The 20,000-nt window shown below is 39.7% G+C and overlaps 2 protein-coding genes across 2 annotated transcripts in view; both read right to left on the bottom strand.

The window, feature by feature from the left end:
• Positions 1-1,439: 1,439 nt before the first annotated feature.
• On the bottom strand, positions 1,440-4,957 carry rpusd1 (RNA pseudouridine synthase domain containing 1). The gene is made up of 6 exons (XM_080043621.1): positions 4,924-4,957; positions 3,882-4,105; positions 3,664-3,787; positions 3,408-3,510; positions 3,188-3,289; positions 1,440-2,415 (listed from the first exon to the last, which is right to left on the bottom strand). The coding sequence occupies exons 2-6, from the start codon at positions 4,070-4,072 to the stop codon at positions 2,003-2,005; spliced, it is 933 nt and encodes a 310-aa protein (XP_079899747.1). The 5' UTR covers positions 4,073-4,105; positions 4,924-4,957; the 3' UTR covers positions 1,440-2,002.
• Positions 4,958-11,075: 6,118 nt separating this feature from the next.
• arhgdig (Rho GDP dissociation inhibitor (GDI) gamma) overlaps positions 11,076-20,000 on the bottom strand; it is a gene marked incomplete at its 5' end in the record, with an annotated part of 20,014 nt that continues 11,089 nt past the window's right edge. The window contains 3 exons of the mRNA XM_080043857.1: positions 11,076-11,377; positions 11,823-11,886; positions 13,404-13,480. Coding sequence (XP_079899983.1) covers positions 11,181-11,377; positions 11,823-11,886; positions 13,404-13,480 — 338 coding nt within the window. The 3' untranslated portion in view covers positions 11,076-11,180. The remainder of the gene's footprint in view (positions 11,378-11,822; positions 11,887-13,403; positions 13,481-20,000) is intronic.

The raw sequence follows: 20,000 nt of genomic DNA, 5'->3' as shown, positions 1-20,000 counted from the left end.
ACTCTCCCACCTGCTCAATCCTGTACATCAGGGTAAGAAGCTCCACCATGAGGTCCGACCTGGCTCAAAGCCCTCCCTCCCTCAATCTCATCAGCACTGAAGCAGAGTCAGAACATATCACAACTAGCCCTGGCCTGACCTCCTCCACCCACTGCATAGCCCAGATTATTGCAAGCAGCTCTGTAGTGTAAACTGAAACCCCCTCAGACAGTCGCCTATATTTGACAACATCCAAATCTGGAATGCAAAAAGCAAACCCAGACTTCCCAGTTATTGGGTCTTGAGCCCCATCAGTGTAAATTTGTCTGTTGTCCCCATTTGTTATTTAGCCTTTCCTTTAAAATTCCCCCAAATGTTGCAGTTCTCTCATGAGCTAACACACTTACATTTATCTCTGGCACTGGAAGAATCCGTGGTGGTATAGTTGGCCAGTGAACTACAGGGGCCACCCCCTCCTCCCCAAACTGCATCCTCCCCATTTCCCCATTTCCTCATTCCATTATTTTATTTAATGCCTCCTGTATTTTCTCTGTTGTGTTTGATGTTCCTGCCTCTTTTCCACACTGTTCTGTCGTCCGCAAACAATGAGAAACCAAACCCTGATCCAATGTCTTTAAAAATGTCATTTACCATTACATTAAATAAAACTGGACTTATTACACTTCCCTGTGGTGTTCCATTCTCAATGCATGTGCCATTCGACATCGGTTGACGCACCGCTTCCTTGTAGCTGACGGTTGACAGAGCACGGAGGCATTGTGGGTAATGTATTTCTCGTCGCACTGCTCTTTTACGATTATCTTGCACCTCAGTCGAGCATTCAAATATCTTTATTCCTAGTTATTTACCTGTAGGATTATTAAGAGGATCAACCGATGAAGGAATTCAAGGAATGTCTTAATATATGTTGCATTGTAGGCTACTCGGTTATTGGCCTCCCTTTGTGAATTAAACCAGTAATATGTGTATTATTAAATGAGGATGATGCTCAACCCTATACTGAGCATAATGGACAATAACTGCACTGTGATTCATACTTTAAATCCTTCCTTCCTTCCTTTCATTAGACTACAGGTATTATGCATCATAGTGGGTTGTATTAGTGACTGTTATAATGTTATATTACTAGCCAATACTACCATATTCCAGTTCCTTTTTATTGTAGTGTTTTTACCATGAAAATTGAGAAACCAGCAGTTGTACTCTCCAGATGCAGGTGTATTTAATAAAACACATTCTTCATTGCACATATTTGATCCACATTTAACTTTTTAACCTCCTCTAAAACAATTGGCTAATTTGCTGCAAGTTATAATTTAGTATAGTTGTACTGAACCAAAATGAATGGATTCAATGTATATTATTTTGTTCATGTTAAACATTGCAACTCAAAGCTGTAAAACAAAACATGAAAAAAATCAACTTGGAAGGGAGTTTATTATGTTTTATAGACACTGTATATTAAAATTCAAAGAAACATACAGTATAGTTGTCTATATGCTTCCATGTATGTTACAGTCATGCAGCGTATGTGACAACACATGCACTGACCAGGCTCCCCTGACAGGTTTAAATCATCTCAACAAACATAGCATAGACTTGTGACAAACATCAGCAGTTAAAAAGTCTTCACTCTTATTAAGGTAGAAGGTGTATTAGAAAAATGAATGGCATCAACCCCAACTCCTCGCTCACCAACATGACCTTGAGCAAGGCACTTGTTTCCCAGCTACTGCAGTGAAATTGCTAAGTGGCTCAATGTCAAACAATGGTTATAGTGGGTTATAGTTCCCAGTTGTATGACTTGTTTTTAGACTACATGCTCACACATCATTTCTAACATAAAGTTACACAGCTGGTGTTTGAAGGAATTAAGGTCCCGGTTCACATCCTTGTAAGCCATTTAAATGCAGTGCAGTTGGTCAATAATATGGAGCATGCGTGCTCAACATAAGCCTTCATAAGTTAGCAGCTAAAATAAATTAAAATTAACAATAACCGATCAGTCTCCAGGCCATTCGCTCAGCCACTCTTGACACTGCCTTCTCTGCTCTTCGCTCTCCCCCTCAGTCCTGTGTTGCCGCCTTCCTTTCTTCCTTTCCTCCTTTTTTCTTGCCCTCTCTCTCTCCTCCTCTTTGGTCTTCCTGTCTTCCTCCATCCTTTGCTCCAGCAAGACCTCCACCGTTTCTGCCAGTGGGCGTAACGTGCGCTGAGGGAGCCACTTGATATCCACCGCATGGACAAAGGGGTCTCCGGCACAGACGTGCAGGGGCTGAGGTTCCAGGGGGATGTGGAGGAGGTGGGCGTGCAGCATCATGCGGTAGGGGGCGTTGTCCGTCCCCGAGCTGTAGGTGAAGTCCCCGACGATGGGGTGGCCTATGGAGCTGCAGTGGACCCTCAACTGGTGCGTTCGGCCTGAGCAAACAGAAAGCACATAATTAAGATATCTCAAAGTTTTTATTTTTTTGTTTTGGTGGAATAACATTTTTAATAAAATTAAAAATATATCTCAAAGTCAAGGAAATCTACTCTAATATACTCTATATCTACTCTGTATATATCTAGAAATACAGGGAAACTAGAAAACCTAGAAACTAGAAGCTACAATATGGTACAAGGTAAGGACACAGTAACCTTTGACCTCCAAAATCTAATCAGTTCACCCTCCAATCCTAGTGTAAATTTGCTCTGAATTTGACAAAAATCCCCCAATGCATTCTTAAAATATTTAATTATTTACAGAATAACACTGTATGATTAATCAATTAGAGATTGATAATTCATCTCTCACATCCACTATATGTTCTGTTGCTTTGTCAACACCAATGACAGTAAACAAGGCAACATAAAATGAAACAAACCAAAATTATATATATATATATATATATATATATATATATATATATATATATATATATATATATATATATATATATATATATATATATATATATATATATATATATATATATATATATATATATATATATATATATATATATATATATATATATATATATATATATAATCTATTGTCAGGCCAGTCATTTGTCTTCAAAAAACTTTGCCAAAGATATAGTCCTTCACTTTTTTAATTCTAAATGAGGTGAAAAGAGGAAAATCATGCATTTTAAGATAAGATAGATAAGATAAGATGGATAAAGATGAACTAAATGGATGTGCTTACCAGTGTGTGGCTGCAGTAACACCTTGGTGACAGGGTCTCCGTCATACAACCCATGCTCCAACACCGTCAGCTGAGTTTGGCAAGGCTTTGGGTTCTCACAACCTGACGAGAAAAACATGGCCTTGAGGGTTTTTTTTCAATTCAACTTAATTGTCAATTCTACACAAATGTAAAACATAAAATATATTAGGTTTTTGTCTATCAAGCCAGGTGTATGCACCTTCTGTTCCCTCAATACACATCATGTGTGTTTTTCCTTCACAAGAGTTCTTGCCGATGGAGAAGTCCAAAGATCGAGTCTCTTCTTCCACACAGCCACGTACCTGGGGAGCAGAACATTTTGAATTAATTTTATTTCCTTGAAGAACTTTTTAATAACCCACAGAAGAGAAGATACAGTCATATACAGACATCTACGTAAATGGTCGCAGTAGCTCTGTTGTGTGCATGTGTGTCTCCATATTTGTGTTCCATACCAGGGCGAGGTAGGCCTTGGTGACGGTGCGATCCTTAAAGCAGCGGTACGCCTTGCCGGCAGCAGCCTTGTTCAGGGCGACACAAAGAGCCCCACTTGTGGAAAAATCCAACTGATGGCAGAACCTGTTGTGGGTGGGAAGAAAGACGATGAGGCTTTTTACTCTTCATTAGCACAATGCATGTGTGTGTATGTAGTTAGTCTTAGTGCGACTCTGACCTGAATCCGTAGTAGGTGCTGGGGTCGGCCAGCTGAGGGAAGCGTTGCTTCAGCTGGGCCTGCACAGTGTGTTTTTCGTACCACATCTTGCTGTCGATGCGGATGTCCCAGTGCTTGTCCACCACTATGTAGTCATCGCTCTGGTACAGCACACTCAGACTCTCCAAGCTGGCCTGCTCGGTGGCCATCATGTACAGCGTTTAACTGACAGTGGTCATATAACCCTGCAGAGACAAGGTATCTTTACATTTCACAATCAGAATTGGGGTTTCTATTGAAAGGTACGTTCTCACATACAAGGATTTTTCCATAGTCTGATATTTCAGACAATAACTTAAAACTAGACATGTCAAAAAATATTGGAAAATGAACAAGAAATACATGTTTTTAAAAAGAAGAGCTGTACAATTATTCAGGAGTTAGCAGATGATCACAGATTGCAATCAAATGGATGCTTATGCAAAACAATGCAGAGTTTTTACATTAATGCAGTGTAAGTATTCATTGTGCAACTTGTATTCTGACTGAATCAGGCAGTGGTGCAGACAGAAAATAATATTATGGGCAAAATGTAGTTCTGGTAAGAAGAAACTTCCATACTATCATAGCATTGCTTTACTACAACTGACTGATGTGTGTACATAAATCATGTACATAAAAAAAGCAAATCAAATAAAAAACATACTGTAGAAAGTAACGCCTAAAATTGAACTTAAGTTTTGTAGAAACAGCAAATATTCAATCAGGACTAAATACTTTGAGGAACAGGTAGTTGGAAGTAGCTTTTTTCGTCACAATATGTCGATGTTGCTTTAAACAGCTGAGACAACTTCTTGGCTGAGTAGTAGCAAATGATGCCACGGTTTGCAGGTTAGCACAATAGACTGTAAAATAGGGCTAGCAAGTTTGGTTTGTTAGCTACTTTATGCTAAAAACATATGATAAGGGTATTTTTTTACGGTTGGCGTCATAATACTGGTGCTGTTTGGTTACCTTCCACGAATCACTAGCTTAAAGAGTGGTGTGTTTGTTAAATACATACCGACAGTTGGCGTGCGTCTGTAAATGAATCACGGATGTAAACAAAACCAAGTGGTGCCGTGAACTGCGCAGGCGCTCCTTCTTCTTCTTTGCATCTAAAGACGGATACAGATGTAAAAGGTGTACCACTTACCTTACCGCCACCTACCGCATGCAGTTTGTAACACTCTACACACCATGGCTTTGTGTCTTGTACACTAAAACCCAGAAGTCATTTTCTATATTTTTTTCCGCAAGGGGGTTCTCTGTTTTACTTATTTGGCCTACTTAACAAGAGACTCCGTTTAACCTCCACGGTTTTTCATGCATGTTCATAATTTGTTATAGGCTTGTTATAGCCTACATTGCTCTTCATCTGAAAAACTTAAATTTTCCCATACATGTTGTCTTCATATGCACATACAGCCTATGTACTAACTTCATTCCCACTAGGCTACTACTACCTCAAGTCCTGAGGTAGACTAATAGTGTAGTTTTGCGTCATATAACTTTCCTATTACAAAGCTAGTGCATATGCATAGTTTTGTATTTAGGCCTATGTGTATACATGTATATCCATATAGCAGATGCTTTAATGTAACTTTATATCTTCCTTCTAAATATAATTTAGTTTTCCTTTTTTTATATCTTCCTTCAGTGCTAATTGTATACTTAGTCATGTTGCATTGCCTATTGTATCGTTTTACGGTATTCAAAATGAAAATATTTTAATATTGGTTTACACATTGTCTGGGTGTGTGTGTGTTGCTTGAAGGGGACTAGAACTGCATTTCATTATGCATTCCTGTACTGTATAATGGTAATAAAGCTCAACCTTGAACCTTGAAACATGCTCCATGGTAATGGACCCCAGAGACAAATACAATATCTCCTTTATATGTCCTCAAATGTTTAGCTCTCTCATCTGACAGTAAGAAGGTCCAAGTTAGAGATCCACCACAGAGGGATTTTTGCAACTCGGATTGTTTCACTTGGATAATCTTTAAAGGTGGTAAAGTCACCCCGAAAAAATCCCAATAAAGCAAAGAGTAGCCTATGGAAAAGGTATGAAAGAGAATAAATATTATTTGCAAATTAACTACAGGTATGGATTTTATTCCTCTCTGATCCTTGAAGCTACCTTGCAACCCCTTCAGATGTATCTTTTGAAACATTAGGAGGTCTCGACCTTCAGATTGGGTACTGCTGCTGTACGTGCTTTGGTTTCCCCCAGCAGTCCAAATACATGCAGGTTAGGTGAAGTGGAAACTAAATAGACCTGTTATCACAGTCATTGTGAATGTTTTAAACATCGCTTGATATCACATCCAATATAGAAAACTACCTTTGTTTCCTGTGGCCACATTGAGGATCGTGGCGATACTCTTCAACCTAAAATGCAGGAGTCCATCATCTCAAAACAGGGGATTATTGAATCTGTCTCATTTGTCCCCTCTGCGTCATGTCAGCCCCGGGTCACTCAGCCTTCATTTGTGACGCCCATAATCCCTCACCTCGACACTTTCATCTGGTGGGGATCACCGGCTCTGATGACATGCTACATCCAGTATTTGTGAGCTGTTAGGAACAATGAATGGTGTGTTTTCTGAATTGTAAATGCATTTTGTCTAACGTTTTTTACCTTGAGGCTGCAGGCAAACAATGCTAATTGTCACACACAAAGCAATAACACATACATAGGAGATAATGATGAAATTCTGCTTCAATGGTTGCTACAATTTCAGAGAGTAGTAACCCCGCAATTGGAACATTTAGGACAGGGACAGTTGGACAGGATCAGAATTTAGATATCGAGCCAATAAACAGGCAAGCACCGCAAGTCCCTGGAAACAAGGTTGTCAGCAGGATCTTCTCGCCGTCTCTTTACGATGTCCTTGGCAATGAAAAACGGAAATACTTTACAATAAGGGTGCATTAATTAACTGACCGTTAATAACGGCTTAGTTGATGCTTAATGAACATAACTAAGCATTAACTCACCATTAGTTGACTAAGCATAATTAATGCCTAGCCAAGCATTTACTCACCGTTAATAACTAAGCATTACTAGGTAGTTTAGGCTTGATAAGCATTACCTAACTGTCAATAGCATTAACTAGCAGTTAATTAATGTACCCTTATAGTTGAGTTATATGAAAAATGTTATCACTATCTACAGGTTCAGAATACACATTTAAAAAATACCACTCCTCTAGCACATCATCTTCATTGCTGTGGATCTATATTTTCAGCATGTTCCAATTACTATACTATTACAATAACTAAACAAGCTAACAAATTATTAGCAAAGTGCTGATGTTTGGTACATAGTGAGCCATAAGGTGCAGGCCCCTCCAGAAAATAATCCCTGAATACATCCAGGTATGCGATTTAAAGGTAAGAAGATCGAGAATCATTATGAAATTGACATTTCATAATCCAGGCTGATTCTCACTGTGTGTGTGTGTGTGTGTGTGTCTACAGATTGGCTTTAAGCCGTGATGTTGTGTCTCCATTGTTGGGTGTCTGGTTATTGTTGCATAACATTTCACAGCAAATCATCTCAGGAAGCAGAGAGGCAGATTGGCATGTTTACCTGGGAATGCATCGTGTAAAAAGAAAGCTTCTTTCTTTCTCTCTTTATCACACACACACACGCACACAAAGCTGCACGTGACAGAATGCAGTATTGCAGAATCACAAACATTTCTGTTCGGATGAAGAGGCGATAGGCTCAGCTGAAAATCCATCAAAGTCGATAACAAGGATTTAATATTTATTCCTTATCCAAAACTGTAGATTCCTTTGCTCTCTCAACTATAAAATCTCCTACAAAACATTGAACTTAAAATACTTTCAAATCATACATTGACTGCTTGTTAATAGACAAGGAGGAAGAGTGTTTCACCTTTTGCTTTTTGGCTGGGGCTCTGTGGAAGAAAAGCCACCAGGAGGTTCTGTTTCTCTGGATTTCTCTGGACTCCATGCTTTCCCAGGTAACTTTATCCATCTTGGATTTACCCTTTGGATCTTTTTGAGTCTGGTTTGTGGACTGGAGCCCATCCTGCACCGGTGTGAGTGTTTGAGCTGTGCGGATACAGTGGGTGAAGAGGCTGATCTTAACATTGAAAGTGTAGTTATACGTGGGACAAACTATGGACATCTAACTTGCACGTATCTCCATATTTTTGGTACTTCTCTCTTTCACATTGTTGCACCATTAGAGTTGTAATCGTTTCGTAGTGTAGGCCTACATCATGCCTAAGTCATTTCTGCAAGCGCGCTGCGATGAGCCTTTAATGACATCAGACTGGGGCCTGCCTCTGCTTCTTGCCCTGCTGGTGCTGGGGCTGCTATACACTTTCCTCTACCTGCCGGCTGAGGCCCAGCGAGCCCTACTGGAGCAAGCGCTCAGGAGCAACAACACAACCAGCGCAGTGCCCACACCCAGCAACCAGGACTGGCTCACACACGAGTAGAACAGATGGGAAGAGGGAATGGTTGATGAAGAGCATTATCCCATTGACAAGTAGACAATGTGACGCTGCCCTTGGCTTGAGTAGGTGGTGAGGATTAACCTGCTGTCAAGTTATGTTTTTTATCTTCTTTCCTGTAGGACAAAATGGAAAACAAAATATTGATTGAATTGTTCTGCAAAACTTAACCGATTCCATCCTCATACGTACTTGACTGAATTTTCAACTAGTCTTCATGAGCTTCAAGCGATGAATGGCAGATTTTGTTGTTGATTGCCCAAGGGATTGAAAGACGTTACAAATGTCTTGATATCCCCTTCAAGGAGGTGCCAGTCCACCTCTTGTCCATTGTTATCTAGCCAATATTAAAATTTAAAATGATTAAAATCAACAATGGAGCACAAAAAACACTGTGACAGACAGTCCAAGAAAATAGAGAGTTAGAAGTTAGACGAGAAGATTGATACCACTATCATGTCTGTACAGTAAATATAAAGCTACAAACGGAGGTCGGTATAGTGACAAATACTGGTGGATATTGTATGTGTTTTTTTTGTTGTAAAACCTTATATTACCTCTTTGTATAACAATATAAAAATTCCAACTTTACACAAATTCCCTTTCCTTGAATTGAGAACAAGGAGAATTTGTGTGCCGCATAAGTCGATGATGTGATGATGATAAAATAATACCTTTGTGTCATTTTAGACTGTCCCATTAGATGAGACAGTGTCTCACAGAAGCAACAAAACAGTATTTCAGACAACAACAATAGAATATTATAGTATTATTATGTTTCTAGTTCCAAGAGGGGGGTGTTGTTTTTTTTCTTTATATACCCTGAAAAATGATTTACAAAAGTATCCTAATTGTGAATGAGACACGTGAATTTCTTGATGGTCAGATCTAAAAGAAAATGTATGAAGCATGTTAAAATAGTCTCAAAGGACAATTATGTGTGTAATGTTTTACATACTGTATACTTGTACAGTGTAATTGGTTGTATCATTATCTGTGTTTATATTTTAAAATAACATGTAACATAATAAAACATCTGTTCATAAAATATCTTTGATACTTCAGTATGTATCATCAGCGGACAAAAACTGTCTTGTTTTTTCACTGATTTAATTTGCAATTTCCAAAATAAATTTAAAGGAAAAAATATTTCAAGAGAGACTTCTACGTGGTTGTTTGAATTGTCTTTATTAAAAGATACAGGATGCTAGATTTGACACCAATATTTGAGGATGCTGCACTCGACAGTTACAGGCTGGGTCATTACAACACGGACACGTGTTTCCAACTACTTGTGCCTTTAAAAATATCCCTGTAAATACTGTATCTGCAGTATATGGCAACCATTGACATCTGGATATTGCGTCAGTTTCTTTTTTATCAATTTTTTCAATCACATTACATTTTTACAATAAAGTCATAAAAAAGGAAGAGAGAATCTTGCTAAACCATGCAAACACCCAACAAGCCAACATTTACAGTTAGTCTTAGATAACAAGAATTTCACATGGTATTTCAATGTTCAATATTTTCAGCAACAATGACAATATCACTTAACACAATAATGATATTCATATTTTTTAAAGGGCGAATTAATTCATCCCCTGATATACTTCTCAGACAGTACTCCACTTCTTAGCTACAATCGTAAAATGTTGGATTAATATTGAAAGCTAATTCTTATTCACATCTTGTGTCCTTGATGTACGAAAGAGGTTTCGACAGGGCAACTTTTGTTCATTATCACTGAGTGAAAAGTATCAAATCCTGAAGGACGTACATGCATTTCTTTCTACAATATGCACAGTTCGGTTGCAGTCTTATCCGCTCTTTCAAAAAGGTCCACAAAGACTCAAGAAACACTGGCGCTTCGGAAGCAAACTGAAATGTTAAACATTTAAGATTGATAACACAAGATGACACACGACAGGAATCTTGGGGCAAATTGTGGGAAGAATTGATTCATCTTATCATCCCAGATTAGTAATGATTTGAAAAGACATTAACTGGATAATTACATTATTTTTAAACATTAATTTACTTTCTGAAGGCTTCACCATACTTATTGATATCATAATTTGACAGTAAGAGAATCTTGATAAAAAACGTCCTCCTTCAAGTGACATTTTTGAACCCATTTCCTTAATCAATAAAAAGAACAACCAATCAATAGCCCATGACATAGGTTAATAGGAACTGAAGAAATACATGAGCTACGCAGATGATGGTCTTTTTTAAACCAGGAGTTTTCGACGTCATTATCTTTTTATCTAACTGCTATTTGGGGATGATCATGCATCAAGTTTAGGAACTACAGTTCCCATAATGCTTTTGGGGGATGTACACTTGAGCTCAGATTTTCTTGGCATATATTTGTGTAAATATTGGCAAAATCGGCGCCAAACAAAAAATATGACAAATTAGCTATTAGCAGTTAATGTTTACCCATACATGTACATACACCTTTCACTGGATTACTTTGATACTGAAGAAATCATAACAAAGTGATCATTCTCAGCCAAGTTCTGAAGTTACTTTATACTGTAAATTACAATCTAAGTGCATTCATGGATCATTTAATCACCGGGAGAAGTGAATGTCACACTGAATGCACTCCGTTTTTTACCTATTTCATCTCTTCTCAGAGGAGGCCTTCTTGTCATGGGCTCTCACAGGGCAACGTGGATGAGGTTGAAAGAGGGGAAGGAAGAGAAGGAAGGAAAAAGGTCAAGAATAGGCATGAAAGAAGAGAAGAGTAGCATCATCTCTCTCACTCTCTCATAGATTAATTCCAGTCCTTCTTGATGTCAAAGTTCCACACCCAGCTCAAGTACATGGTCTTGTCGTCGTCGATGAAGCCAGACCTGACCTGATAGTGGCCGCGGGAAATCATGCCTTCGGGTGCCTCATTGATCGGGCTTACAAACTCGTGCTCTTCTGCCTTTGGGCCGTAACTTCCCACCATGTACGTCTGCTTGTCCACTGCAGGGAGATACAAGAACATTCACTTTGTAAACAGTCTAATCCGGCAGTGTGGAGTTAAAAAGAAGCAAGCTCACCAGACCTCGGTAGCCTGATCATTGTATCTGCTTGAGGCTTTCAGCTCGAGTACTGCTACTAGCAAAAAACACCCAAATCTCAGTTTGAACAGTTTGAGCGGTTGAGCTGCCCTGTGGCAATGTAGGCAAGGTTTTGACAAGGAAGATTTTTTTCCCTGCACCAGTTTGATTTCCCTTTTATTTTCATTTTAAATTATTATATAATACATGTATTGGATTGTTGTTTATTTCACATGTATTCTTACTGGAGATTTTAAGGATTTCAAGATAAAATAAAAATAGATCTTTAACAAAATTGAGGAAACTAGATGGGAAGTCTTGTGTGTGTTCTTAACAAGGAGCATTACATTAGGGTCAATTGAACTTACCGTTAATTCCTTTTCTGCTGGTCACATTAAAGTACTTCAAGCCACAAACGATTTCTCTGTTCACCTGCAGACGCAGACACACAGACACACACAGACACACACAGACACACACAGACACACACACACACACACACACACACACACACACACACACACACACACACACACACACACACACACACACACACATTTTCATCAAAATACGACATCATTATGATATTATCAAGGGCTTTGGAGAGCCCTTGAAAATATCACACACAGGCTTAGCAGTAGTGGACTGGAGTGCCCCTTTAATAGCCTAACTTGTGCATTAGCATTTTTCAGTTGCGGGAATCAAGTGATCGAGATTCAAATGGCATTCTAGGGGTTAAAAACAACAAGCTTTTGATTTACTTTGGAAAATGTCCATGCTTTCAATAACATATCAATCATTAAAACACGCACACACACACACACACACACACACACCCGTAGTACTGAGCTATTGTGGTCCGGGAGAAGCCGCATTAAAAGATGGCAGTGACACTGTTTGTTCAGCAGGTGTCCTCACACAGCAGAGAGGAAGAAGGCAGCCCTGCTGTGAGCTGCTTGGTCATTCCCAGCACATCTCACCCTTCCCTTCAGGGCCCGGTCCCTGGAGTACTACCTTTACATTCACATATCTATTTAATGCCAGAAACGGTCTCATCTTTCCAAATTATTGGTCAAATACTCCTTTTAAGTGTCATATCCAGAACAGGAATATATCCAACATTTAGTTCCCAAGTATAACCTCCCCCCCTAAATCATTACAAGACAGCCAGTTGTGATGTAGCTTGCATTCCTGGGTCGATATTGTGAGTTTTTTTGGCACATTTTTCTAATTCTTGTGTCTAACTGTAAATATATGTATTCTTAATGTTATCATTGTTTCATAAACATCCTCTGTATCCTCTGGGTACTCTTGTTCTGTTGAGTATATCTTCTCCGTGTTTCCGTTTCCGAAATAGTTCACCAGCCACATAGTCTGTGTTTATTTTGCGTGGACACGTGGGAAAGGAGCTGCTGTGTGTTGACATGAGTGTTGAGCGCTGTTTGTTTGAAACAGAGCAGGGGCGGAGAGGGAAGAGGATGGAGGTGCGACAATTGTAAATTTGATCCCAAGGTGGCGCTAAAGGAAAAAATCTGGGGCTCACAAAAGCCATTAGGTTTCATCCTGTGCGGACCATGAATGCCTGTCCATCAAAGTCCATTCAGTACATTTTTAACATGTTTCACAGAATGAGTGAAAACATTAACAGGGACTTTCTCAACAACAACAAAAATAAACTAAAGGCTGAGCAATAGTTGAAAAACTTTCTGAAGTCAAAAGACAAGTTGCCTACCTTGCATTAATCCTTATTGGCACTTTAAAAATCAAACAGCATTGAAAAGACTCATTAAATATGATAATGGTCTCGTTTGATATTATGGTCAATTAGCCTTTCTCCTAGACTATCTCTTTATCATCACTTACAGCAAATACACGCTCGTTTGCTTGTTCATGGCATCCAGTAAATCCTCTGTGCTGTAATGTACAGATGCTGCATCCAGCCATCTTACCTTGAAGTTTATCTTTAGTCTGTATGTCACTCCTTCCTTTAGGACAAAGGTCTTCTCTGCCAGAGCCTTCAGGTCTCCTGCACACAAACAACGGCAACAACAATGAAACATCAATCGTGGTAAGCGTGACACGTATGACATCACCCGCAACAGGATTTCAAAATGACTCACTGTGTGTGACCCCACTGCAACTGGTTCACACATGAATCATATCACAAACTGAGATACAGCTTTCAGCATGAGACATTTTTGACATAATTATTTAAAAAAAAGTCAGCTCCAAAAGCATATTTGATAAACAATCTTCTATAACTTTCAACAGTTAGTAATTGAACCCGCATTAACGTTATTATAAGATTTCCAAAGAAAACAAAATGCATGCACTAAAACATTTTATCAAGAGAAAATCACCTCTGTCTCTACAGATCTGTCTAAGCAAACTTGCCAAGCAAAATATAGCATGGAGGTTTGATACAACAGAAACATTCTAAAATCATTCAGATATACACCTAATTGAAGGGGATCATGTTTTCAGCTAAATGGGTGGAATTAATGTTCATGGTTAAATGTGTGATACCTTCTGCATTCATAGCCTGGTACAACTCTGACATAGTGGTTATTTAGTGTTACCAGTTCCTTTTAGAATTAAATTGTCTTTATCGTGTGTTGGGGTTGAATGGGTCTATAGTGAAAGGGGAAGGGGGGGTGGTGCATCCTGGGCCGCTGTAAAAGCACATCACAATCAGAAATGCATCCACTGCCTAATCACTTTATATCTCAATTTAAACCCGACCATCAACCCTGAGTGCCTCCTAATGGACGGAGAGACACAGAGGAAGGAGGAGAGGAGTGGAGATGAAGGAAAGATAGAGGAGCTGGGTGAATAAAAACTGGAGAGAGGGAGAAGACGGACGGGCGAAAGAAAGGAAGTGACCTTACAGATAACACACACACACACACACACACACACACACACACACACACACACACACACACACACACACACAAACAAACACACCTACACACACACAAACACACACAAAGAGCATGTCACTCCCAAAGAAGTGCACTGGGGTCTTCAACATAAAAAATATGCACTTGTGGCAAATCTTGGCAAAAGCCTGTAAGAAAATAGCATATTGCTCCTGTCAAGAAAACTCCCTAACTCTGCTTATGATGACTGCCTGTGATTTGGTTGAAACACTTAGATTCCACATTAGATAGAATTAAAAATGTATGTCATGGAGCTAATGAAGCTGTTGCTCAGTGGCTGATGGCTCTTGGCCGCTCCATCACTGTCTCTGTCTCCTTTCATTCAGTCTATCTCTCTCTATGAGCTGTGGCTGTCATCTATCCTCTCACTTCTCCTTCCTCGAACTCGCCTTCCTTCCTCTCGTCTCAGGAGACAGAGAGAGAAAAAGAAAAAAGGATGCTGGCCTCCCCTGGGAGTGTCTGACTGAGAAAATAGGTCAGTGTGGAGAGCTGTCTACCTGTTTGCCTTATGCTTGGGCACACACACGCACGCACGCACGCACGCACGCACACACACACAAACACGCACGCACACACGCACGCACGCACACACGCACACACGCACGCACGCACGCACACACACACACACACACACACACACACACACACACACACACACACACACACACACACACACACACACACACACACATTATGTCTTCAAGCAAGTATGCATGCACATGCACAGGAAAATCCACCCACTGAACAGACAGCTGAAGCTCACACTCGGCTAATATTTTAGCGGCGCCAAGAAAGATAGCCCACTAGCCCTGAATATTCGGAAATAAAGACAATTGTTTGATTTAAGTAATTTCTTTGCTACATAAAAATATATAGCCTAAATATATGTGTAGTTTCCACATCTGGTTATAGACATACTGTACATTCACTGTAAAACCTTAACCTTGTGCCACTTTATTTCATTTAAAAGAATTCCTGGAAAAAGGATATCATTGTGATGTCAGATATGGAAATCTTGTTCACCTCTCCATGTAGGCTACCTTCCAAGTAAAGTTACAAGTGTTGAGACTAAAATCTTAATTCAAATACATATTTCAAATGCTTGAATATTAAACTACCCATCATTAGCCTATATAAAGTAGTTAATGATAGCTCCACTATGACCACAACATAACAAGACTACTGCTATGCAAGCAGCTCTGTGAGGCTGCACCTACTTTTTTGGCTAAATGCTCATATTGGCAATGCTAACAAGCTGACATTAAGCAGGTATAATGTTAAACCATTTTAGGTAAGCATGTTAACACACTATCAAAAATAAGGTGAACAGCTTTGGACTCAAAGCGCAGCTTAGGCTGTTGGTATTGAGAATGCTTTTCAGGTATTTTAGTCACAAACCAAAATGTTGCACAAATTAAAATGTTTACTTAATGATGGTGCTACAGGAAATGTCAGCAGGATCACCAAAGTTGCTACAGTTCATGCAGATTTCTTCGGTCGGAATAGTAAATTCCAGTGTTCACTTAGACAATGCTGCATTGGTAACAGCACATAGTGTATAATGAGGTCTCTAATGCATTCAGCTACCAATGGAAAGTCCATTTCACATCCAGTCTGGTGCGTGCTCAGCTTTCTGACTGCAACATGATACACCGGCAGGACCGATTATTACACCGCCCCCCCGCCCCCGCTCTGTAGGTTCATGATTAAAGATGCCTTGCTCTCACACAGGATTCAGCGTTTTCTATTTTCCTCTTTGAACCGTTTTCTGGCTTTTTGAGGGGAACAAATCACACGTACGCCACTTGGGGTCTGAGGATGGCATTCTCAGCGATGGCACGTTCCCCAGAGAAAGACAGGCAAGATTTTCATGAACGTTCATACGCCATGAATAGATTGGCATTGGTATTCCCAGCTCTATCCTAAAAATGACCTCCATATACACCTAATTTGCAATAGCAAAACTATATTTGAAATGTATGGTATGGTTTGGCCACTTTTTATCTAAGGAATGAGGAGGGATTTATTTTAACTGCCAAAATAAAATATTCATAGTGAATGCACCTAAATTGGGGGCCAACTGACATTGCCTTTCACATGATAGGTACAGGCCTACTTAGCCATTGTTTTAAAATATATGATAATTTATATTAATTCAACACTTGCTGTTTTACATGAATACAATAGTGAATGTTGGAGCCTGTAGCCTACATCCTGAAATTGCCTACTTAAGTACATGATCTAAACCCAGCACTTCTTCCACCAGTAGCCTCTTCAGAGAATCTGAACCAAGAACCTTCATTACTGCTTGCAGTTTCAGTGGAGTGATCTGACTTAAAACTGTGGTGCAATTAGTCAACATGAATGTTGTATGACAAATGAGCTACAGGTTCTTAGGAGACAACCCTCATTAAATTCGAATACGAAAGGGAGATTAGAGATTAGTAGTCTATATAGTCAAAACATTCATCCTCTTCCTACCATTGCTTCTTGAACACGGAAGCTCTCATCCTATGCTGCTCCAACAGAAGAGGTGAAGGAGGAAATTAAGTCTAGCGTTCAGTTCTTTTGAATTAATTTCCATGTATTTATATTCTAATTTTGAAAGAGTTTAATCATTATCATATTGATTTCACAAACAAAATACCCTTAAAGCGATGCAGTTTACGAGACCCGCAGCACATATTAAACGCGGGGTAAAGAATAGTGGCTGGGACCACTTGCTTGGGTGTGTGTGTGTGTGTGTGTGTGTGTGTGTCAGTGAGTTAATGTGCAGCAGCATGCACTCTCAGCACAAAACAACCCTGAAGCCCGGAGAACATGAAAGTTTACCAAAGCCGGTGAATACATTTAGGGCACCGTAGCGCTGAAAAGTCATAGTCAAGGATATTGCCTCGTGTAGTGCGGCCTGGCAGCGGGCCACATAGCACAGCTTGTGACATGCCATATATCACAGACCAAAGTGTTGTGTTGAACCTTGCAACGGATATGGTTGTGTGTTGTTACTACTAAAATATGTTTTGAAGGTATTTTTAATATTTTTGCTGTTATTGATTCATATGTTTAAGAGTAATGAGACAAAGTAAGGAGTTAAGAGTATCTTGAAAGAGTATATTAATGTAATTTGAAAGTTTATACACAGTAAGTTTATAATTTCCTTTTCGTCCGGATCTTTTGTCTTGATTCTGTTTTTGGCGCTGGATTTGCTGGAGTGGATTTCTTCTGCTGTTCTCCTCACTGTGGTAAGGAGAACAGCAGCAGTGGTGACCAGCTAAGCCTTTGGATGAGAGAAACCTGTTTTGTTTTGAACTTTGCCTGTCTGCTGGAATCTGGTAGGATTGATAATTTGCCAGTTTTTCAGCAGACATAAAAAAACAATATACTATTAACTGTAACTGGACGAAAAAGCAAATGCTCAGAGCACCACCTATCTTGTAGTTGTCTGTTCTGACAAACAGTCAAGAGGTTGGATGCACTCACAGAGAGTTAGGACCTGAGTGCACGAGGGAGCAGTTAGGAACTGAGAATATTAGCCGACCTCAAGTAAGTCAAAGGTCTCTGATGGGACAACCAGTTAAACTACAGTGATTGGTTATTTCTCTTTTACACCTAACATCTTTAAAGGTGTAGGGCAATCATCTGTACTGCGGTGCACACACACACACACACACACACACACACACACACACACAAAAATTCCTCTGGGCGCTCCGGTACCATATTGGCTACAGCCTAAGTTGCAGTGGTCACGGGTTCAAATCCGACCCGTGAACCTTTACTGCAGGTCATCCCCCCTCTCTCTCTGTCTCCCCATTTCAACTCTATACTATCTTATAAAGCTTTAAAATGCCGAAAAATAATCTTTAAAAAAAATAGTAAATTCCAGTGTTCACTTAGAGCACCATGCTGCATTGGTAACAGCACATAGTGTATAATGAGGTCTCTAATGCATTCAGCTACCGATGGAAAGTCCATTTCACATCCAGTCTGGTGCGTGCTCAGCTTTCTGACTGCAACATGATACACCGGCAGGACCGATTATTACACCCCCCCCCCCCCCCCCCCCGCTCTGTAGGTTCATGATTAAAGATGCCTTGCTCTCACACAGGATTCAGCGTTTTCTATTTTCCTCTTTGAACCGTTTTCTGGCTTTTTGAGGGGAACAAATCACACGTACGCCACTTGAGGTCTGAGGATGGCATTCTCAGCGATGGCACGTTCCCCAGAGAAAGACAGGCAAGATTTTCATGAACGTTCATACGCCATGAATAGATTGGCATTGGTATTCCCAGCTCTATATCCTAAAAATGACCTCCATATACACCTAATTTGCAATAGCAAAACTATGTTTGAAATGTATGGTATGGTTTGGCCACTTTTTATCTAAGGAATGAGGAGGGATTTATTTTAACTGCCAAAATAAAATATTCATAGTGAATGCACCTGCAAAATGTTTTTCCTTACATATTCAAGAATGACTATCTGCATAAAAACAGTGCCAGTTTATATAATCCAAGAAGGAACATTATGGCAAGGATGATTATGTCTATACAATCATCATCGTATTCATAATCCTAAAATGATAATTCCAAATGAGTTGGTGATTCCCCACCATTTAAACCCTCCCTACCTGGATAATGGCCATGCATGTTATTGGGTTACTAGGGGATTTAGAATTGCACTTAAGCAGGAACATTTTAAGACGAGCAGCAGAGGCTAACATGTCCTGACCCTACATTTCCCATAATGCAACTTGACATTCCTTTCCTGGTAAACACCCACATTTCAAACTCCAAACCTGCAGTTTGTGAAGCAAGCTCAAGCTACATGTGTGATGATGATGACCCTGATGACATCACTGTGACATCATCAGGGTTCATTTATCAGACTCCTAGAGCCACAGAGGACATCCTACAACTGTCTGCCCAGGCTGATAAGTACCCCTGTGATGGGTAGAATGAACTTCATCTGTATAATCTGTGGAGTGCCCCTTTAAACTTCATGCTTCATAGGGTCTCTCCATCAAACCTTCGTAGTGCCCATCCAGAGATTACTCAATTGATTTTCCATTCTCCTTTCTCTTCCTCCATCATCTGGGATCGAGATAAGATTTGAAAGCATAAGATCTGTCTGGTGTGGAAGAACAGTCCGCTCGTCCCATTTCGTGCAATTCAGCAGATCTTCCATAACACGCTAAAACCTGTTGATTAAAGGGCTGCTCTGTTCTTCCTGTCTCTCCGTGTTGGAATGAGAAGGAACCGCATTGTACAAAGTCAGTATTGCCTAGCAACCAGGTGACCTTTTACTGTTAGAGGTGTGAATGTGCATGTATGTGTAATCGTGTAAGTGATAGGTGAAAATGTAGGAAATCCTTAGACAAAGGAAATCGGAGCAAATCTTGAATTAAGGGGGATAAACACGTGTACACACACACACACACACACACACACACACACACACACATATATATATATATATATATATATATATGTATATATATATATATATATATATATATATATATATATATATATATATACACAGACAAACATGCACAGTCACTGCAACTGTTGACAGTTGAAGACACACCCTGACACACAAGTC

The sequence above is a fragment of the Ammodytes marinus genome (genome assembly GCF_949987685.1).
Source record: "Ammodytes marinus genome assembly, chromosome: 16".
NCBI classification, from domain to species: Eukaryota; Metazoa; Chordata; class Actinopteri; order Uranoscopiformes; family Ammodytidae; genus Ammodytes; species Ammodytes marinus.
This window is presented reverse-complemented; position numbering and strand designations above follow the sequence as displayed.